The sequence below is a fragment of the Miniopterus natalensis genome, chromosome 14 (assembly GCF_054644295.1).
Source record: "Miniopterus natalensis isolate mMinNat1 chromosome 14, mMinNat1.hap1, whole genome shotgun sequence".
Taxonomy (NCBI): Eukaryota; Metazoa; Chordata; class Mammalia; order Chiroptera; family Miniopteridae; genus Miniopterus; species Miniopterus natalensis.
The window spans coordinates 15,218,026-15,240,689 of record NC_142094.1 but is presented as its reverse complement, the minus strand read 5'-3'; the positions used below and the strand labels follow the sequence as shown (position 1 = coordinate 15,240,689).

At 50.3% G+C, this 22,664-nt stretch overlaps 2 protein-coding genes across 2 annotated transcripts in view; one reads left to right on the top strand and one right to left on the bottom strand.

Annotated features, from left to right (window-relative positions):
* ANXA11 (annexin A11) overlaps positions 1 to 916 on the top strand; it is a 47,358-nt gene extending 46,442 nt beyond the window's left edge. Inside the window, exon 15 of the mRNA XM_016195528.2 lies at positions 145 to 916. Coding sequence (XP_016051014.1) covers positions 145 to 204 — 60 coding nt within the window. The 3' untranslated portion in view covers positions 205 to 916. The remainder of the gene's footprint in view (positions 1 to 144) is intronic.
* A 7,924-nt stretch (positions 917 to 8,840) lies between these two features.
* PLAC9 (placenta associated 9) lies at positions 8,841 to 21,172 on the bottom strand. The gene is made up of 4 exons (XM_087824287.1): positions 20,959 to 21,172; positions 10,850 to 10,947; positions 9,743 to 9,866; positions 8,841 to 9,239 (listed from the first exon to the last, which is right to left on the bottom strand). The coding sequence occupies exons 1-4, from the start codon at positions 21,020 to 21,022 to the stop codon at positions 9,229 to 9,231; spliced, it is 297 nt and encodes a 98-aa protein (XP_087680413.1). The 5' UTR covers positions 21,023 to 21,172; the 3' UTR covers positions 8,841 to 9,228.
* Between the last annotated feature and the right edge of the window lie 1,492 nt (positions 21,173 to 22,664).

Here is a 22,664-nt window from a genome sequence, read left to right as displayed (position 1 = left end):
GCCGCTCCAGGCCTGCACGGTGGGGCATTTCCCTGGGATGGGCCTGCCGCTCTGTAAGGGCACTTGGGGCAGAAGAAAATGGGGAGCCAGGAGGCCTAAACTGGCCACACCTCCCTCAACTGATGCACTTGTTTCTGTGACCAGGGAGACACCTCGGGGGATTACCGGAAGATTTTGCTGAAGATCTGTGGTGGCAACGACTGAGCGGTGACCAGTGGCTCACTAACAGCAGCAGTGATGCCAGGAAGAGGCCAAAAGAATGTCTGCCTGTTTCTATCAAACCACAAAATATCCCCCGACCCTGCCCCAGTGTCCCAGTGCGACCACCCGTAGAGCCCTGGCCCTGTCCTCCACGCGCCCCCGATCCTGTATCGTGCCCCTGCCGAAGGGCTGGGTTGGTCTGGAGCGCTCTCAGGATGCCGTTTCCCCGCCCCCTCACAGCCTCTTGCTGCTAAAGTAGATGTTTTGTTTCCTGACTCACGCAGTCATTCCCTTTTGCTTGTAGCTGAGACACTCGGCTTCATTTTAGTCATGTGATTTTACTGTTTATTTTGGAGGCATTTTTTTATAGTCACTGCCAGGCAGGTGCCTAGACTCTGCTGCCACACCCATTTCGGAGGATAGCAGCCAGGCGGGGGAACGCCACATCCTCACTGAGGAGCAAAAGGGAAGACCTTTAAGGGCAATCTTTGAATCTGGTGAGAATGTGTCATAAGCTTTGTTATTGCCAAACTCACTGCTTTTTAGAGAAAACAGAAAAAACGCCAGAAAGTCATCTGTTCCTTCTTCCACATAAAACCATGAAAACAAAGCCAGCTCCCTGACAGTTACAGGGAGAATGTGCCTTAAACCTGGATGTTGATAGCCAAAAGCTGTTTCTAAATTAAAGTCTGCCAGCTCTGGAACATTCTGGAAATGTTTTCCTGGTGCCAGTGTGTTTTCTTCTGTTTCATGATTCTGCCCTGTAGCCCAGTGAAAATTTGTGTGGCTTTAAATAGAACCTCGAGCACAAGTAGTTCACACGGACCCAGGCTGTAAGGACATGAGCAAAGGATGCTCTTGAAATCCATGCAGGGCCCAGATGCTGAGAAGGTGCAGAGATTTTGGTCACATGTTATGTCTAGGCCTTAACAGGGGATCCCGAGAGGCATGAGATCAGCACCTTCCCTGAGGACCCTGCAGTCTGAAAGGGTGGTTTCCTGGCAGGCTCCTTGCCCCTTGGTTGACGGTGTTAGGATAGGGCAAGTCCAGAAGGGGCAGAGTTTCCAGAAATCACTCTTATGCCCAGAACCCAAAGCTTGCCTTGCTTGTCAGGGGTCTCTGTTGACTCCCTTTCTGACCTGCGTGCAAAGTGTAGAAAGGAGAGAATCCAGAGACTAGGCTGGGAGATCAGCCTCCTGGGCCCTGGCCAGCGGCCCCAGGGGTGGCTTGTTCAGAGTAGACATCTGCTCGGGGATACCTCCTGACTCCTCACTGCCCCTTGGACATGGTGAGAGGAGGGGATAACCTGAGGGCATGGAGCAGCCATGAGCTGGACATGAGTCTGGTCTACCTAGACCTGCCTTCCCCAGCCTGAAAAGACTGACATGGGCACTGGAATCGGTGGCAAGCCCTACACATTGCATCAGCTCTGCCTGTTTCTGTGTCTGGAGCCTCTTGACCAAGACCCAGTATACTTGGCTGAGGTGTTCCCTAGGGCTTGCCCCTTACCTTTGGGTGCCAGGTGTGCCCTGCCTGTTGGGATGGACTGCTTGGCATTTGCACAACTTGCCATGAACTCCGGCTGACCCCAGTGGCCTCCAGACTTGTGCCAGGGCCTAGATTCAGTCTGCTCTGATGTGACTGTAAACGTTCTATGACATTGCTTTCCCCTGATGTTTACACCAGAGGTTCAACCTGGTGCCCAGCAGGCATTCACTGTCTAACCTGCACATGCATTGACTTTGGTCTCCAAGGAGTTTTTAGACATTTGAGGTTGTTGCCAACATTTAGGCATTGAAAGACTTCATATTTAAACAAACAGGCTCCTGGCTTCTCTTTCTTTAAAAAAATAATGGAGAAAAGGGGATGCTATTTTCTTTTTTTAAAAATTGATTTTAGAGAAGGGGGAGGGAAAGAGAGAGAGAAACATCAATCAGCTGCCTTCCACACACACCCTGACCGGGGATTGAACCTGCAACCTGGGTATGTGCCCTGACTAGGAATCAGCCAGCGACCCTTTGTTGCACAGGACAGTGCTCCACCAACCGAGCCACACCGGCCAGGGCACTCCCGGCTTCTCTTGAAAAAGCAAAAATTCTGACAATATTGGCCCAGCATTCCTGCACAGTGGTTGCTGCTGTAGCCAAATTGCTGTTGCCCCCTTCAGGCATGTATTCATTTCACTACAGGCCCCACCACTCTAACGTGTTCCATCATCACATTACCTCTTTGGCCCCCGCAGGCCTTTGCGTTTGAGACCCTGGTCTCTGCACTTGGGGCCACCTCTGCTCATCCTGCTCCTGGTTCTCTCTGCCTTTCTGTCCCTCTGGCTGCCCTCTTGCTCATGTCTGTGGGGCCCAACCCACAGGAAGTATGGGCTGGGGGACTGAATGCACAGATCTCTCCAGGGGAAAGGTATGTTGGCTTTTAAGGTCAGTGGGAGGAGGTTGTTAACAGTATTGATTATGCTCAGAACAAAAAAAGATGGGGAGGGGAACATTGGACCTTTCAGATCATCATTTTGGGAGAGGACTACGCAGGGCCTTGCAGCCTTCTGGAGTTGTTAGTCAAGGCCAGTCCGCAGTTCACATCTAACATCACTCCGGAGCAGGGTGAGGCACCAGATGAATTCAGTCCTTAGTAAATCAGCAGCTGCGGGCTACTGGGAGGAACACTGTTCAGGGGAGAACTGAGACTAGGGTGAAGCGAGTAAGTCACTTGTCTCGGGTGCAAAATTTAGGAAAGGAAGCTTGGAGTGCTCACTGCATAGATGGGGAAATGGTCCTGAAGTGATGGCTCTTAAACCTTAGTGTGACATAAAATATCAAGGCAAGGGACTAGTAACATTAAAGAAAGAGGCAGCCCTATTGCAGAGTCAGGGATTCTGTGCTGTAACGGGATCCCATGGAGCTGAGGCTTGAGCTGGGTAGCCCAGAAGATAGGAGAGAGACAGAGACCCAAAAAACAGCAGGGAGCCACCACTGTGAAGAAACACCATGAACTCCCCTGGGAAATACTTTGGCTCTGAGAATCAAATTCTGCCTCCGCCACAGAAGCCCGTTCAGTATTTCCATCGAGCTGCAGTTGTCCGAGTGGTCCTGAGTGCTTTAGATTAGAAGATAGGACGGAAAATGAAGCACAGGGGAGGTAAAACTCCAGCTCTACATTCACCACCTTAACCATAATAATCTTGACAGTGCCTTCATTTATCACAATTCCGTCTCCATAAAAACGTGTGGGTGAGGGAGGTGGGGAATTATTTATCAGATGTTAGTCTTTTTAAACATGCTATTGATTTGTCTGAGACGTGTGTTTCTATGACACTGAATTGGATAAAGGTAAAAACAAAACCCACCCTCAGGATGTATCGGGACCATCTGAGGAGCTTATTGAAGATGCAGGTCCCTGGGCCCCGCCCTCAGATTCTGAGCAGGCCTGGGGCCAGGGCAGCTGCATCTGTGACCTGCTGGCCTCGTGATCCTGATGCTCATCTAAATACTGAGACAGAGCTGCTGAGCACAGAGGCGTTCACACAGAAGGTGGGCGTACAGGTGGCAGGGTGTTTGGAATTCAGGTAATGGGAGATGGGACGTGTCCACTCCCGGCTTTGGGAAGAGGGACCTGACAGGTGAACCTTTGCAGATACCCATGGTTCAGGAAGCAGCTGGATGCCATACCATGTCCATTATCTCGCTTTGGTAGGGAGTTGTCCTAGCCTAAGGTTTCACCCCATTTCTACTGTCAGCTTCTTCCTGCCCTGGCTGATAGGGAGTGGAGTCAGACCTAGAAACAGAAATCAACCTAAACCATTTCCCCAGGCCGATAACAGCTTAACTTTTCACCCCACCACACTTACCGACCTATGTTCCTCTAAGAGACGGGGCTCATCACTCAGTCCTCCACCTGAACTTATACAGGGTCCCCTCTCAGCAAAGGACTCAATCAAGCCCCCAGCTCCATGAGGGGCTTATACCCTTGGCCCTTGCTCCTCGGAAAGCTCTCCTTTGCCTAATACCGGGGTTCACTCTGAACCTGGTTCCTTCCCAACAATCAGCTGATCTAAACCTGAAGTAGAAAGAGCGCTGGTCTGGGAATCGAGCTTCCCTATTCTGATCTCAGCTGAGCCAGTGATTTGCTGTGTGATCCTGGAAAAGTCACTTCCCATCTTTGGGCAATTTGCCCCTTTGTAAAGTGAAGAGTGGACTAAATCAGAGCTTTCGAAACTTCAGTGTAGTCAGCAAAAATGGTGGGGTGGGGAACTTCAAAAGTCTGGCGCAAACAAGACAAACTGAAGAGCTTGGGGAGGAAAGACTGGAGGTGATTGCTTCAGGGAGTAATGGTTTTGAAGAGTTTCCACAAACTGGGAATCTAGAAAGCACATGCCCAGGGCCTGGCACGTGCTTAGAAATGACTTGAGAAGGCCCTAAGTAAGCTCTTTCCTCTGGCTGACCTTTTAAATTCTGCATAAGCAGGAAGTGAAGGTTAAGGCAGAGTCAGTTTTTGGCTGAGTGTCAAAAGATGTGCCCCAATATACACACATCTGCAAAGACTGGGAGATTATTTTCAGGTTTTTTTGGTTTCAGGAGTTTAAGTAAATTTGTTGAATCATTAGTGTGAACTAAGCTAACTGAACAGAAACTTCAATGGCCACACCTGACAAAGAATACAAATGTTTAAAAATCAGTTTTTAAAAAGTTATTAAACTACAGTAAATACAACAAGCAGGAACAAATCTGATTTGTAGAGTTGTGAAATTATAATTTTCAAAATGTCCAGTTTTCAACAAAAATCATGAGGCATGCGAAGAAAGTACAGACCCTGTGCAGGAAAAAAACTGTTGGTAGAAATATGAAAGCCCAGATACTGGACTTACCAAACAAAGACTTTAAATCAACTCCCTTTAAAAAAAGCTAACGGAAGCCACGAACAAAGAACTAGAGGAAACCAGAATGATGTCTCACCAAATAGTATCAATCAAGAGCAGGAGGAAAAGGAACCAAACAGAAATTCAAGAGTTGAAAAGTACAATAATAAATGAAAAATTCACTAGAGGGATTCAAGAGATTTGAGAAGGCAGAAAAAGAATTGGCGAACGTCATGGTTTGTGAGTTGCGATTTCCCAGCCTGAAGAGCACCATCAAGTGTACCAACATGCTCACCATGGGAATCAGGAGAGAAGAGAGAAGCAGAACTATTTGAAGAAACTAGCTGGAAACCAACTTTGGTTAAACAATCTACACATCCAAGCTTACACATGAAATATAAATGGAATAAATTCTCCAATTAAAAGGCAAAAATTAAGCCCACATAAGATATCAAATTATATCCTGATAGAAGGGTTACTCTATCAAAATATAACAGTTATAAACATACATGCATTGAACAATAGAGCCCCCAGACAGTTTGAAACAAAAACTGACAGAATTGAAAGGAGTAATAGTTCTACAATTATAGTTCGAGACTTCAACATCCCACTTTCTCTGCTCAACAGAATAATTAGACAAGATAAAAATGGAGACAAAACTTGAACAACACTGCAAACCACCTAGACCTAACAGACCTAGAGAACAGTCCGCCCAGCAACAGAATATCCATTCTTCTCAAGTGCACGTGGAAAATTATCCAGATCACAAAAACTAAATAAATTTTAGAAGATTAAAACCATAGAGAGTATCTCCTATGACCACATGGAATGAAATTAGAAATAAATACCAAGAGACCTGGAAATTATATAAATATGTAGAAACTAAACAACATACTCTTTAAAAAATAACCCAATGAGTTAAAAAGTCACTAGAGAATTTAGGAAATACTTTGAGATTAATGAAAATGCAAACACAATGTACCAAAATGTGGGATGGATGCCGTGCTCAGAGGGAAACAGACAGCTGTAGTGCCTACATTAAAAAAAAAAAAAAAAAAAAAATCTCAAACCAAAAACCTAATCTTTCATTTTAAGGAAATAGAAAAAGAAGAGCAATCTAAATCCAAACCAACCAAAAGGAGGGAAATAAAGATTAGAGTTCAGGTAAACAATAGGATCAATGAAACAAACAATAAAGGCTATTTGAAAAGATCAACAAAATCGACAAACCTTCAGCTAGATGGAGAAGAGAGAGACAATTCAATCAGAATCAGAAACAAAAGGGGATATTACTAACAAACTTACATAAATAAAGGATTACAAAAAAATATTAACAATTGTATGTCAATATATTAGATAACCTAGAGAAAATGGAAGAATTCCTAGGAACACACAAATTTTCTAATCTGACTCAAGAAGAAATAGAAAATCTGAATAGACCTATAATGAGATTAAATCAGTAATTAAAAAAAAACACCCTCCCAATAAAGATAAAGTCAAGACCAGACTTCACTGATGCATTCTATCAAATGTTTAAAGAAGTAACACCAGTCCTTCTCAAACTATTCCCAAAATATAGAAGGAAGAGTTCCTAATTAAGTCTACGAAACCAGTGTTACCCTGATACCAAAGGCAGACAAAGAGATCACAAGAAAAGTGCAAAAACCTTCAATGAAATACTGGCAAACTGAACCCGCCGGCACATTAAAAGAGTTATCTACCATCACCACGTGGGATATATCAAAGGAAAACAAAAAGTGTTCAATATACAAAAATCAATCAATGTAATACGCATTATTAATAGGAGATTAAAAACCACGTGATCATCTCCATGCAGAAAAAGCATTTGAGAAAACTCAACATTTTATGATTTAAGAAATAAGAACAGAAGGGGAATTTATCAACCTGAAATAAAGGGCATCTGTGAAAAATCACAGCTGACATATTTAATGAAGAAAGAGTGAAGTTCTAGCCAGGGCATTTAGGCAAGAAAAAGAAATAAAAGGCATCTAAATTGGAAAGTAGGAAATAAAACTCTATTCACAGATGACATGATTGTATATATAGAAAATCCTAAAATATCCGCACAAAAACTATTAAGAGTTAATAAACAAATTCAACAAAGTTGCAGGGTAAGATATATAGAATGAACATACAAAAATCATTTGTATTTCTAAACATTAGCAATGAACAATCTGAAAATGAAATTAAAACAATTCCGTTTACAATAATATCCAAAAGAACAAAATACTTAAGGATAAATTTAATGTGGTGTAAGACTTGTACACTGGAAAATGCAAAAACATAAAGCATCCTGTGCTTATTGATTGGAAGACAGCATTGTTGAGATGGCAATACTCTGCGAATTGATCTATAGATCCAATCCAAATCCCTATCAAAATTCCAACTGCCTTTTTGCAGGTCTGGACAAGCTGATCCTAAAATTCATATGGAATTGCAAGGGACTGGTCCCCGAACAGCCAAAACAGTCGTGGAAAAGAGCAACAAAGCCAGGCAACCCATACTTCTTAGTTTCAAAACTTAATGCAAATTTATAGTAATTTATATAGTGTGATACTGGCATAAAGATAGGCGCATAGACCAATGAGACAGAATTGAAAAATCAGCCTAAACGTCTCTGCAGTATTGATTTTGACAAGGGTCCCAGGAGCATTCAGTGGGGAAAGCATATTCTCTTCAGCAAATAGTGCTGGGACAACTGGATATCCCCAAGCAAAGGAATGAAGTGGAATCCCTACCTCACATCATATACAAAAATTAACTCAAAATAGATCAAAGAACTAAATGTAAGTGCTAGAGCTATAAAAATCTTAGAAGAAAACAACAAATATCCATGACCTTGGCTTTGGCAATGGATTCTTAGATAGGACACCGAAAGGCACAAGCCACAACAACAAAATTGGACTTTATCAAAATTAAAACTTTTGGGTTTCAAAGGACATTATCAAGAAGGTAAAAAGAGACCCACAGAATAGCAGAAAATATTTACAAGTTGTATATCTGATAAAAGCCTAGCATCCATAACACAAAGAACTCTAACAACAACAAGAGGCAACCCAATTTTTTAAATGGGCAAATACTTGAAGAGCCGTTTTTTTCAAAACCAAAAACATAAAAATAGCCGACAAATACATGAAAAGGTGCTCAGCACCACTAGTCATTAGGTAAACGCAGCCTAAAAGCACAGTGAGATACCACTGCCCACCTAATAGGATGGCTATAACCAAAAAGACGTGAGGCTGTGGAAGAGCTGAGACCCTCACATGGACATTGCTGGTGGGGATGTAAAATGGTACAGCTGCTGTGCAAAAACTTCCGCTGATTCTTCGAAAACCAGCAACTCCATCCCTAGTTAGAGACCCAAGAGAAACGAAAGCGGATGTCCACCCAGAAGGGAATGAAGCACTGCTACATGCTACAACATGGATGAACCTTGAAAACACGCTGAGTGAAAAAAACGTCAGATGCAAAAGGCCACATGTTGTATGATTCCATTTATATGAAATGTCCAGAATAGGCAAGTCCATAGAGACAGAAATGTCAGTGTTTTCCAGGGGAGGGGGGGAGGAGAAATGGGAAGTAATGCTTAATAGGCACAGGATTTTCTTTAGGGCTGTAGCCACTGAATTTGTTCAGTTTAAAATGGTTAAAATTTTGAATTTTATGTGAATTTTACCTCACTAGAAAAAATTTTTAAAACTTTAATGGGCACACAAATCCCCTGGCGGGGATGAGTGTCTCATTAAAATGGAGGTTTGGGTGGGGCCCCAAATTCTGCATTTCTGACAGACTCCCAGGTGTGGCCGTACTTGGAGTAGCAAGGCTCCCCAGAGGGCCCTGCTACTGTGTCATCTATGGTTCTGGCCTCAGCTCTGTGAACCGACCCTGCCTGTCGGCCCCTATAAAGGAGGAGGGCCGAAGCACAGCCAGCCAGGGGTGCCCAGGCCTGAGCCTTCAGGGGGGTGTGGAGTAGGTGGAGAAGGGGCTGTGGCTATAGGGGATCAAACACACGGGATCGAAGGAGTCGCTTTTACTTTGCACAAAGCTGAGGAAGGAGGGCCAGATGCAAGGCTCTGAGCTCAGAGGAGAGCTGTCCCACAGGTGTATCACTTCCAGCTGCTGGGCAACTCGGTCTCCGGTGCTCAAAAATGATCTGGAAGAAAGGGGCAGCTCCAAGTGAGGGGGCACCCTGCCCACCCCTCCAGTTCCCCGGAACTCCTGTGCCAGGGAACATGGGGTTCAAAGAGGTAGCAGGGTGGCTCCCTCCACTGCCTGGTCAGGGGGAAGCCAGTCTTTCCTGAAAGGGCTCATGGTGCCACAGGGGTGGTCCTTGGAAGGGAGATGAAAGGAACCGAGGAGCTGGGGGTATGAACACGGCCAGTGCGGGAGGCAGCTGCTCTGTGCCAGGCTGGCAGTGCTGAGTGAACAGGTGCTCTCCCAGGAGCCCTGGCCTGACACTGGGCTGCAGCCACCCGGGGTGCGGGGCGGGTGGGCTGGGGGCCGCAAACACTTGGGGTGAGCTGGGGGAAATGCCTTCCTACTTCTGTCCCAAGGAGGAGCTGGGGCCCCTGGCTTGTCCAGGCTACACCAGCGCACCCATCCCCATCCCGCGTGCCCGGCCCCAGGGGCTGTCATCTCTGCCAGGAGGTCGCTCACCATCGCCCAGGAGGTCAGGGGCTGGGCTGAAGGGCCCGGGGGGAAGGTTCCAGGCCAGCTCCTCCAGCTGGCTCAGCAGGCCTTTCACTTCTGCCTCCAGGTGCTCCACCGTCTTCTCCACCTTCTAGAGCAAGGAGAGATGGGAACCCGGGGGGGGGGGGCAGAGGGTAAGAGTGGTGCCAAGTCCGGCCTCATCAGGAGCACCTGGTGGTCCAGTGGGGCGAGCTGCGCGCCAGGGGACCTGGGTCCTTTTTGTTCAGTCTCTGCCCTGCCCGCCTCCCGTTCCCCAGATGACAAAATCTCAGGGGCTCCCTCTCTGTGGCTGCTCCTGGCTCTGGCACTGGTTTTCCTAGTCGCGGGTTTGGCGTGACTGGGATTCCCCTTCCCCTTCAGGACTTCCTCGCTGGGAACTCACAGTCCTTTCGTTTCCTCGCCCCCTGGTGGCAACTCTGCCAAACGACGGGTTTGGATTTTACATTTTCTTTATTGGGTGTTCTTTTCATGAATGAACTCTAGGAGCAACCCGGAGAAACCTACAGACCCCTGCTTAGAAAAATAATTTCCTTGAAAAAATAAAACGTACAGGATTTCCAAGGACACCAAGTGCATTAAAATATTATTCAAGTATCAGAAATTAAATTTTTGATGTAAAAATTTATGTTTTAAGTAACTCACTAAATAAGTTCTAACAACTACTGCAATTTTGACATACTGACAAAAATCACAGTACTGTTAATACTACTACAGTTTGTTGAGTTTATAATAAACGTGAATGGTAAGGTTTTTGAAAATAAAGTATATTTTTTCCCCACACAAGCTTATGAACCCCAGGTTACAAACTGACTGTATAACCAAATGCAGTGACTGAATTCCCACCTTTTTTGCCTGGCGATTATGCAGAGATTTCTGGCTGGGTGTAAGCAAGGCCCCAGGGGTGTAAGCAGGTTCCACTGGGGACAGGTCAGCCTGACAGCCCAGGCAGGGCAGGGAGGAGGACTGGCCTGGATTTCCCTAATTTTCCAAAGCAAGGTTGGCCTGAGCCCCATAAGGTCACCAGCCTGGCAGGTGGTTCCAAAGGTGCATGTCCTCCCAGGTCACCCTTATTACCTCCTCGATGACATCTAAACGGCCGAGGACAGCCATGTGTGCGTCACACCCTGTGCTCCGAGCTGGGTCTCCTCGGGAGGGGATGAGGGGGTCAGCAGCTGTGGGAAGGAAAGTCTGGTCACTGTGGGGCCCTCAGTTTCCCTGCAACACTTGAGACTCCTGTAAGCACTGGGTTCAAGTGAGGTGGGTCCTGGAAACAGTCACAGAGAGAAGCAAAGGCAGGTGCAGTGGGGGTCAGGGGGCAAGTGTGGGGCTGCCCCAATCACTCGTCTCTGATCTCTCTAGTTCACCTACAATCCAGGTGGGCTTCCTCAAGGAGGTGCTGCCTGAACTGGGTAAGTTAAGGAAGGGAGGAAAGGTCTCCCCCAGGGAGAACGGCGCGTGCAAAGACAGAGGAGCACACGTGAGCGTGGCTCTGTGTGCAAGCCCAGGAGTTTGGAGTGGCTGGGAAGAACAGGGTGGGTGGGAGACGAGAATGGAGAGGTGCACCCTAGAAACCAAGGAGAGGCCCTAATAAACCAATCACGATGCTTGGTTGGGGGTTTAACAGAAGGGTCGCCTAGTCACATATGAATACTTTAAATGCAGAGGAAGGATTGGAGAGATTTGTCTTTGAAGACAGAGCGTTACTGCAGTGATCAGGGTAAGAAGTGAGGAAAGGAGGCAACAGTAGGAATAAGAGGAAGAATGAGTGGAGATTTTTAAAAAACACATGTTTTTATTGATTTCAGAGAGAAGAAGGGAGAGGGAGAGAGAAACATCAATGATGAGAGTCACTGATCGGCTGCCCCCTGCACACCCCATGCTGGGGATCGAGCCCGCAACCCGGGCATGTGCCCTGACCTGGAATCGAACCTCGATCTCCTGGATCCTAAGTCAAAGCTCAACCGCTGGATCACGCCAGCCAGGCGAGTGGAGATATCTGAATAGCAGTGTTGACACTGGTGACCAGTTAGTAACAGCTGACATCTGTTACATGAGTGCTCACTATGTACCATGCAGTGTGCTAAACAAATGTATTAACTCAATCAAATCCTGCAACCACCTATTATTAGCCTCAATTTACACGTAAGGACACTGATGCTCAGAGGGGTGAAATGATACGTCCAATGTCACGCAGCCAGTAAGTGGCAGATTCAAGGTTCAACCTGTTCAACCCCTGATTCATCGCTTGTCTCCCCAACGTTGATGTCTCCTTAGTTCTTCTGGGCACCACCAACCCTCACACCGGAAGCCTCAGACCCCAGCTCTGAGCTCAGGTTTCAGAGCTGGTGGCTCTGAGGGGCCTGTGGGTCATTGGAGTTGAACACCCTCAGGAAGGAGGACACTGTCCCAGAGGCTGAGAGGGGCAAAGGGCTTTGCACAGGATGAAGCGGTGGGCGAGGCCTGGAGCAGCCCGGAGGTCCAGTAGGAAGAGGGTGGAAGACTGGAGCCACAGAAAGTCGCTGCTAAATCCCAGCCCAGCTCCTGGGGGGGGGGGGGGGGGGCAGTTTAGGCCGCAGGGGGCTGAGAAGGGGAGAGGCCAGAGGGCGCACACCTGGATCCTGGGAAATGTTTCCAGGGAGCTCGGCTGGGAAGGAAGGGGGAGATCACAAGGCGCCACTTCTGCTCTTCTGAGCCTTGAGGAAACACAAGCAGGCTTGTAGCCTGGGGAGCGGGAACAAAGGGGACTGAAGGACTGCAGGCGGGAGAGGCCATGCAGCCCGGGGGGCAGGGACAGCACGAGGGAAGGGCAGGAACACAGGCCAAATGGGTGAACTGGCTCTGCCTAGAGGCCGGGAAGCGGGGCGAGCTCCCACCTGCCGGCCTCTGCCCGCCCCGTAAGAGGCTGAAAATTCGCTGAAAATTCGCATGAGGTTGGGAAAGGGGAGAGCCAGCTGTTGAATTTTCAGGAATTCTCTGAGTGGTTGTTGAACACAGGCGCTGAAACAGAAGCCCTGGTTGGACATGTACAGCACGCCACTGGGTAGGGGGCTGGGGGAAAGGGGGGCTCCCGAGGGGGTGAGGCCGGCAGGAGGGCTCCACGCCAGCCAGGGACCCTGGAGGCGCCATCGGGCCCCAGCGCTCCACAGGCCAGGCCGGGACGAGCAGCAAGGACCGGGCTGCATGAGCTGAAGCCCGGGCGCCCGCAGGGTGAGTGCGGCCGAGGGAGGAGAGCAAAGGAACTGGGGGTTAGACCGGCAGAGGCTGAGGGAATGAGCCCTGGAGTCCTGCCTGAACCAGCAAGAAGAGGCCAAGAGGAAGAGCAACGGGAGAAATGGAGGCGCTGAAGGGGCTGGGGCCTTGATGTGATGAGGGAGAAGCAGGAATAGGCCGTAAGGGATACTGAAGTTTTTGCTTTTAAAGGCGGAGCTTTTGTCAGCTTCACAGTGACAATATCAGGGCTGTGGCTCTGGGTGTGGGCCTCGGAAGGAGAGGGGGTGGGGGTTACTGCTCTGGTCTCTGTAGATGCGAAACTCCTGGAACTGTAAGGCCTCGGTGTTGGTTGGGTTGTCCAAGGGGACGTTTAATTGCCCAGAAGGCTGGCAGGTCTTGAGGCAAGAATGGGGATGGTAAGCCATTTTGCTGGTGATGAATGTGTCACTCACATTCAAGAGGTTGAGTGACTTGCTCAGGGTCACACAGTCAGCAAACGGCTGGACCCCAAGCACCCTGGCTTTCTCCTGGCCCCTCCGCAGCAGGCTGGCCTTCAGGAGCTCTGCCGGAGCCCCCGCCCGGAGAGTCGGGTTCCAGCTCCGTCTGGATCCCAGCTCCACGCGGGCCGAGGACCACCAGCAGCGACAAAGCTTCCTTCCACTCCAGGCATCTTTGTGGAGAGCAATTTGGCTGACATTCCCCATTTCTTCATTTCCCCCATGGAACTTACAAAAGCCTCCTCAGAGGACAATGGTCTCCTTGTGGACTTTGGCGCTTCGGTTACATTTTTTAAAGGGAGTCCTTAGAGATCTACACTAAAATATTTACAGATGAAATGCTAGTATGTCTTGGATTTATTTCAAAATAATCCAGGCCTGGGAGTCGGGGAAGCCTGGGTAGGAGTACAGAGCAGACAAGATTGGCCAAGGTTGACACTGGGTAGTGGGGACGTAAGAGTTCACTGTATTCTTCTTTCTACTTGTGTATATATGTATATGGTTCGAAACTTTCCATAAGAAAAGCCATTTGTCTGATGGGTTGTTAGCAAAACACAGAAGCCATTGTGGGCTGCATGCATTGATGTAAATGCTCAGGATCAGGGAGGGGGTGACCTGAGAGTCCCCCTAAAGAGCTGCGCTCCACTCTGGGCCACATGTCCTAGGAAGGTCTAGAGGTGGCCAGGATGAAGGAATTCCACATTTTGACTTACTGAGCTCAGCTGGGGTGCTCAGCCTGGGAGGGAAGACTTCCAGGGAGCAGGAAGAGCTGCTCTCCCCACAGGGCGGGCTGTCAGGGGAGAGGCAGCTGACCTGGGTGGGTCTGTGTCCACACCCACCTTGTGCTCAGGGGTCTTGGGCCAAATTTTCCCCCTGAGCCTCACCTGCCCTCTCCCAGGCCCTAACCTACCCCATTCCCCTCCCCCTCTCCCCAGCTTAGGCCAAGAGGGAGCACTATGACCTTGTGGGCCAAGTGGGGATCTGCCAGCTTGAACATGCAGTCACGAACAGCATGAATATGCTCCTCCCATTGGCCTAAAACATACTGTTCTTTACGTGTCTGTGATGAGATCGAACTTGGCTCCAAAACCCGTCGAGGGAGAAGGCTGGACTGAGGCTGCTCGCCACATCACACAGCACTAATCTCTCACATCTGGACAGAGCTTCGCCCTGGGCTCCCCCGCCCAACTGTCCATGAGCTCATCCAGGCTCCTGAAGAAAGCTGGGGTGGAACCAGGGCCAGGGCCCTCACAACCACCCTGCCCCACCACTCCCTCACCCACGTGGGTCCCCACGGCATTGAGCTCAACCCAGGACAGCAGAAAACACACTGGACCCTGAGCTCTCGGCCCAGCTCAGCCATGAACCGCTGTGGGCCTGTGGGAACCTTTCCTCTTCGCCCTGAGCCTCTGCAGCCTCCTGTGAAACACGGATGGGGTAGGCTCGAGGCCCTGCCACCCAGATACAGCTCACCCATGGCACTGCTGGGTCTTCCAGAGTCTGCCAAGAGGCCTCAAAATTAGCCTCAGGGACAGAACTGGGATGAGGCAAGGACAAGTTGCTTCCTGGACCAGAACCTCCAGCAAGGCAAGATCTGGGTGGCTTCTATTTTTTTCTTTCTTTTTTTGAGCTTGTACACATACACACACACACACACACACACACACACACACACACATCTTGGAGCCTTGGCCACCTCATCAGTAGAAGGCGCTTATGATAACACCCAGCTTTTAGGAGGGGTGGCAGAGGCTGAAGGACTACCGTGATCCACCTTGAGGAGCCAAGGCTGGTTCCCAGTCTTCCCTTCCTTCCTCTGCCCCGCCCTCCCTGCCCTGGCCAGTTGGGAAATGGACCTTCTTGGATGCCGGGTTGTTTTCCCTGGCCTGGATCCTGCTCAGGGCCTTTGTGCACCCTGGAGGGTGGCCAGGGGTGGAATGTCGCGCTGGTGAGAACAGGCTGCCAGTAGAGGCCAGAAGCCCCGGGGAGGAGCTGGGCTGGCTTCTCCAGTGGACTGGACACAGGCACTGCTCCCCCGGGCGGAGGCAGGAAGTACAGCCCCCCTTACGGCAGAGGAGACCTTTGTTATCCGGGAGCCAAACACTAAGAAAGCGCCCACAACTCAAAAGATTCCCGCCATGCCGGGTGGTGACAAACACCTCAGTGGTGAGGCTGACAGGTGCCTCATGAGCCACCAAAGATACTCCTGTCACTGGGGGTTAATTATATTTGACCACATTCAATATAATAGAATAACAAATTTTACCACATTTGATATTTGTATTAAAATTTGTGATTCATTCAAAACCATCAGTGGTTTTTGATTTTTTAAAGCAGAAGAACATTATTTTCAAACAATTATGTGAGGAACTCCAATCTATGGAACTGCTCTGGCTGAAGCAGGAGAGGGACCCTCAGTCCCCTAGAGAGAGAGTTTAGATTCTGAGAAATATTTTTGTTTAGTTTGGTTTGGTTTTGTTTTGGGAGAGACATGTCCTGCTCCCTTGGTCTCGGGTCATTTTCCAGATGTGGTTGGAGCCTTGCCGATCACTCTGAGAGCACAGCACGGTCATTCCAGTACCTTCAGTATCTGGCTAAATTCATTTGTTGCTTAGGATACAAGCCAGGCTGCTGTAACAAAGAGGCCCCTCGGTTAGACACGGGTGTGTTTCTTTCTCATGTATCAGTTCAGCGGTAGACTGGCTGGTGGTCAAGGCGGTCAGGCAGCTCTGCTCCCTGACTGCACAGAAACCAAGATTCCTTCTGTCCTGGAATACTGTGTTTGTTAATCCACTGGATTATAATGTATTAGAACATTCCAAAACTCCCGTAATGTGGAGAAGGTCTAGGAAGCCATCTAAGATAACTAACCTCTCTCCACATGCTGTGAAAAGAACACAAGGCTGGGAATCGGAGGGGCAGTGCCACCTCCCCTACTTACTGACTGTGCTCTGCCTCTCGCTGGCTTCCCTGTCTGACAGGGATGTGCCCTGCTCCGTCTACCCCGCGGGATTGCTGTGTCCATCACAGGGGATCCTACGCTTGAAGATGCCCTGGAACTGCCAAGTGATGTACAAATGCCACATAGGGCACTGAAGAGGTGAGCTGAAGACTGAGCCGGTGGGTGAAAGCCCCCACGGCTCCCCTTCTACATGGAGTCAGTGCTCTTGGCTAGATCACTCCAACCAGCTCTCCTCAAGCTGGGGAGGCATCTGCCCTAGAACTAAACCCATCCAGGAGTCCAAGAGGCGCTTGGGAGGGCTTCTCCTTCGAGCACAAAAGGGCTCAGTGCTGACCCAGCTCTCTGGGCTCTTTTAAGCCAAGCCCACTTGTTGGATCCTGGGTATCTTCACTTTGGAATGGGCATAACTGTACCCTATATTCAAAGCTACTCTTTTTTATTTTTATTTTTACTGTTGACACTATTACAGATGTCCCCCACGTCTCCCCTTTGCCCTCCTCAAAGCTACTCTTGATTTGTGATCACTTACTATGTGCCAAGCTTTTAGTTGAGTGCTTAAATGCATTACCTCATTTAATTCTACCCGTGAGCTCAATACTCTTATATCCATTTTTTATACATTAGAAAACCAAGATCAAAGATGTTGATGCCCCAGATTATACAGCTGGCAGGTGGTAGGGGCAGGATTTGAATCCAACCTGCCTGACACTGTCTCTACTGTGACCTGGCAGTGGTGTGACCTTGTGTAAGTCAAGGGCCTCCTACTTGGGGCCTCAGCTGCCTCGTCTATAAAATGAGGGGCTGGACATGTGTGGGGCAAAAGGGACCTATACACCTGACACCCTTGCAGCAGTCTTGAGGCCCCACAAGAGCCCAAATGTGTGCCTTGGGCTCAACTGTCCTTGAGTGGCTCCCGACAACATCTATTTTATAAGAAGAAATGCCGTGATCCTCACCACAGCCCTTCAGCATCTTCCTCTTCCACCCACAGCAAAAAGCAGAATCCCAAGGGAAGACAGGGGTCCACAGGGACTGGGAGAGTCAGTGGTGGACAGTGAGAGCTTCCGCAGTGGGCCCCGAGGCATGGGTGAGAATGGTCATACAGGCTAAAAGGACCAGGCTCTAGGATTTCAGATCCCTCTGAGAGCAAAGTAGGAAAGGAACTCGGCCAAAGCCTGAACCTAAAAAAAATTCTCTACAAGGGACACAAAACGGTTTGCCTCACCCAATACATCAAGAGCATTTACAGATCAATGTGAACAATCCCAATACCACAACTGAAAGGTCAAAAACGATTTATTAGCAAGGACCAACATGCATTTGAAGAAAAAGTCCAATCTTGGTAGTAATCAGAGAAATGTAAATTAAAGCAGTAAAAACCATCTTAAAGTATTCTTGCAAAACAAATTCTAACTGGAATTAGATCAAGCTTCTAGACCTAACTACTAGTTTATAGACAATGCAGGGGTGAAAAGAATATTTAAATGACACCTGGGGGGTGCAGGCAGCTAAGTGGGAAGCTGTAGGACAAGCATCCCAGTTCCTTCAACAAATAAAACTTAAGAAAAAAAAAGACAGAAGAGAACTTATGTATTTAAAGAAACTTAACAGACACATCAACCTAAAGCAGTGTATGCATGTTATTTGGATCAAACAAACCAAATGTAAAACATGACAAAATCAGACATTTGAACCCTGATTGGATCTTTGATGGTATTAAGGGAGCTTGTCCATTTTTAGGTTATGATAGTGATATCGTAGCTATGGTTATTAAAAGATTACTTATCTTTTAGAGATACATCAGGAAATTTTTAGAGATGAAAATATGTGATGCCTGGAATTGTCTTCAAAATAGATTGAGGGAGGAGAGAAAGGGCGGGCTTATAGGTGATAGAAGATTGGCTATGAATTGAAGCTTGTTGAAGGGGGTGGACAGGTACAAGGGATTCATTATACAATTCTGTTTTTACAGGCATTCCTTGATTTATTTTGCTTCGCAGATACTGCGTTTTTCACAAACTGAAGGCCAGCTCCTCCACCAGCAAAAAGTTATGACTTGCAGAAGGCTCAGATAATGGTAAACACTTTTTAGCAATTAAACATTTTAAAATTATTGTTTTTTAGACATAATGCTATTGCACGCTTAATAGACTAAGGCATAGTGTAAACATATCTTTTATATATATTGGGGGACGAAAAAAATCATGTGACTCACTTTCCTGCAATAGTCGTTGTACCGTGGTGGTCGGGACCCAAGCCCACAGTATCTCCAAGGCCTGCCTTCACATCCGAAAGATTCCACAGTTAAAAGTTAAGAAAACAGTGGTACACTGTCTGAAGGTTGAAAGGTTATAAGCAAAAATGTGTGAACTCGGTGTGAAATTACACTAATACATTTATACTTTCCTTCTTTCTCTTTTTTTCTTTTTAATATATTTTTTCTTTGTTTTATTTAAATTTTTTCTATCACTATCTGTAGCAATGAGCATGCATGATCCCAAAGAAAATAATGTTTTAAAAATGGTTTTAAATGAAAGGGTATACGCCAGTTGTGGCTAAAGGGGCCACAGAAAGTCAGCCGCTTGTGGGCAGGCGGCCACCCCGCCCGCCCTCTGGGGAACAGACCAGCTTTGTCTCCTCTGCTCTGGGAGGTGGGGGCTGCAGGGGAGGGACCCCGAGGGGGAGAAAAAGAAGGACCTGCGCTGTGCTGAGCCACCCCTCACACAGCCTGCGAGGTCCTCTTAACAGGGGGAAACTGAGGCTCAGAGGGATCAGCCGGGCTGTCGGGGAGGAGAGAAGGAGCCGATGTGTTGACCCATCTGGCTCCCTCTTTGGTCCCCGCCCGCAGGCAGCTCTGTGGGGTGGGTATCATCCTGTCCAAGGTACAGAGGAGGAACAGCCTCAGAGAGGCCAAGTGACTTCCCCAGGGCTGCTCAGCCAGGGCTGCCAGGGTCAGGACTGGCCTCCTCCTTTCCCTGGTGCTCACTCCCACAGCTCACTGGGCCCCGAGGGGGCTAGGGCTGGGGCTAGGGCTTCCACCCCAGTGCGGGGCACTGTGCCTGGGTGACTCACCGTCCCCTGGCTCCAGGTGGACCCGGAGCAGCCTGGCCTGGGGGCAGGAGGCCTGGATGCTTGGCGTGGGCTCTGCTTGGGCCCGGCCCGAGACGGAGCCTTCCCCTCACCTGGACAGCTGCGGGGAGCACCAGCTGCTCTGGCTGAGGCCTTTCGGAGGCGCTGGGGAAACGGGGACCTGCCCTGTAATCCGCAGCACACTTACAGCAGGCAGGGTCTTGGGGAAAGGCAGGCGCACGTGTGTGTGCAGTAAATAAACACACCTGCCGCCGCCTGGCCTCGGCCTCCCGGCGAAGGGGCAGCACTGAGGCTGCTGTCAGCGGAGGGCGCGGGGACAGTGCAAGACAAAGCGCCCAGCCGGCGGAGCACCCAGTGGGCGGCTCCCCCCGCACCCCTCCCCCAAGGCAGCTCAGGCTCCGGGGGACCTCGCTGGCTGCGTGGAGACTGGCCTGGGGACCTCGCTGGCTGCTTGGAGACTGGCCTGGGGACCTCGCTGGCTGCCCGGAGACTGGCCTGGGGACCTCGCTGGCTGCCCGGAGACTGGCCTGGGGACCTCGCTGGCTGCCCGGAGACTGGCCTGGGGACCTCGCTGGCAGCCCGGAGACTGGCCTGGGGACCTCGCTGGCTGCCCGGAGACTGGCCTGGGGACCTCGCTGGCTGCCCGGAGACTGGCCTGGGGACCTCGCTGGCTGCCCGGAGACTGGCCTGGGGACCTCGCTGGCAGCCCGGAGACTGGCCTGGGGACCTCGCTGGCAGCCCGGAGACTGGCCTGGGGACCTCGCTGGCTGCTTGGAGACTGGCCTGGGGACCTCGCTGGCAGCCCGGAGACTGGCCTCGGCACCCTCAGGCCGCCGGACAGGTGACGCAGGGGCCTTTCTCCGGGGCCCCTGCCCGGCCCTGCCTGGCTGAGCCCCTGGGGCGCCGCCTGTTGGTGCTCAGTTTCCAAGGCCCAGCAGAGCCAGGCCTGGGGGCCTCTGGGGGCCCTCGGGCAGGAGCGGGGGGGGGGGGGCTCACGCCGACCTGACCTCCCACCCGCCGCCCTGTCTCCTCTCCTTCACACCTGGGGCTTCTCCACAATCTCAAGTCCTTCCCTTTTCCTCTACAGCCCCCCTTCTCTTGCCATGTTAGGTCCTCTGTTTCTCGCCCCCCTGTTTCTTTGCCTCGCGAACGCCGTTTTCTTTCCACCCCGGCGCGCAGCTCCCGGCTCGCGCCCGTCGGCTCCCCTCCGGGTCTCTGCCCCGTCCCCGCGCGCTCCGCTCTCCCCTCGCTCGCTCCCGCCTCGCCCCCGCCTCCGCCGCTCTGCCCTCTCCCCCGCCTCTCGCCTTCTCTCCCCATCGTCCCCTCTCTCCATCTCTCCATCTGGCTCCATGCCCCTCCCGCCTCCTGCTCCCCGGCTCTTCCCCGCCCGGCCGCGCGTGTCCGTGCCGCCGCGCCCCACTCACCCGCGTCGGCGCCCGCGGCGCGCAGCAGGGCGAGCGCGGCCAGCGCGCAGAGCAGGGGCCGCATGGTGCCGCCCGCCCGCCGGCCGCGCGGGAGGAAATGCTCGCGGCCCAGCCAAAATTCCTGGGCGGCTCCGGGTTTCTGGCTCGAGCGAACCCGCCCCCTCCAGAGGCCCCTCCGCACCCCGCGGGCCGCGCGGAGCCCAGAGACCCCTCGGGCGGCGGGCGGACGTGCCAGCCTGGGCGCCTGCCCGGCGAGGGGCCGCCCTCGCGCCCCTGCGCCGCCTGGGGGCCGGGCGCAGAGGAGAGGGAGATGGGCGAGGGGCGAAGGGTGAGGGCGTGGGCTCCCGCGACCCCTCCCCGGGCCCGGCATCTGCCGTGAGCCCATTTCACAGACCGGCCGGCCAACTGAGGCGTGCAGAGCAGTGCCTTCCTCCGTGCCACCCCAGCTATGGCACGGGCCCTGCGCCGAGTGTGGGAGCTCGTCTCTGTCCCCACGCGGACAAGTTATTCCTTCTAATGACATGGCACAGTGTCTGGCACTGAGAAGTGTATCTGCCGTCTACAGAAACGTCCTGTTCTGCTAAAAGGAGTCATAGTAACGTTAGAAGATACTTTTCAAACAAAGGTGGAATGATGACAGATGAAAAACGAGCGTGTGCGGAAGGTTTTATTTAACTCATCATTAATGAGGGAGGCAGTAACAGGTGACAGCCAGACCAGAGGACAGACGCAGACCTGAACACCAACCCGAAGACGCAGGTAGAGATGAAACTGGCCTCTGCCACACCCCGAGGGAGAATTAACTGAGCCTCTAACAGGGATAATGTACATACCTATAGACAAGCTGTAGTCTGCATTCCTGTCTATGACTTAGAGGCTCGTCAAACAGCTTAAAGGCAAGGAAAGGCCCAGAACCCTAACAGAATCAGAATCAGCTCTGGGCTGGACAGTTAGGTCCACTCTGATGCAGGGAGGAAATGAAAGATTCTCCTTCACGTATGTCTGCCCTCCAGTTCACAGTCTAGTAACTACCATAATGTTACCAGACAACAATGGTCCCGGCACCACTAAGCCAATAAGCAGAGACAAGGTTGAATTTTTTTTAAAATATGTTTTTATTGATTTCAGAGAGAGGAAAGGAGAGGAAGAGAGAGAGAGAAACATCAATGATGAGAGTCATTGATTGGCTGCCTCTTGGACGCCCCCTACTGGGGATTGAACCCACAAACCTGGCAAGTGCCCTGAAGGGGAATGGAGCCTTAACCTCCTGGTTCATGGGTGGATCACTGAGCCATGCAGGTCAGGCAAGGTTGAATTTTTTATGAGCATTTATTAATCAGATAGCTGGCAATCTGAGAGAGCAGCAGGTATTAGTACCTTGAAAAACTGCTCCGACATTTCATTTTAACCAAACTCTTATATAGGGTTAGTAGGTGGGAAAAAATCTAAAGTTAGTGAGTTCCCAGGGTCTGCCTTTTTTTCATTGTCCTTGCGAAGATCAGTCCCAGACACTGCGAAGATTAGCCTGGAACGCTGTCTCCCCTCAGATAGGTCCTGTCCTTGGTCTGGGCTCTGGGCTGCCCTATCTCCAGCACCTGCTCTCCTTCTTATAACACATCCTTCAGTTTCCCAGGGCCTGTAAGAAAATCTCTCCATGATGTCAAAACAGCTTAGCCCATTCCAAACAGCTTAACCCGTTCCTGGAA

Coding starts and splice junctions, on each gene's coding strand:
- PLAC9 (XM_087824287.1), bottom strand. CDS start 21,022: ATGCGGCCCCTGCTCTGCGCGCTGGCCGCGCTCGCCCTGCTGCGCGCC. Junction 10,948..20,958: donor CGCCGCGGGCGCCGACGCGG/GTGAGTGGGGCG, acceptor TCCTTCCCACAG/CTGCTGACCCCCTCATCCCC. Junction 9,867..10,849: donor GTTTAGATGTCATCGAGGAG/GTAATAAGGGTG, acceptor TCCTTGCTCTAG/AAGGTGGAGAAGACGGTGGA.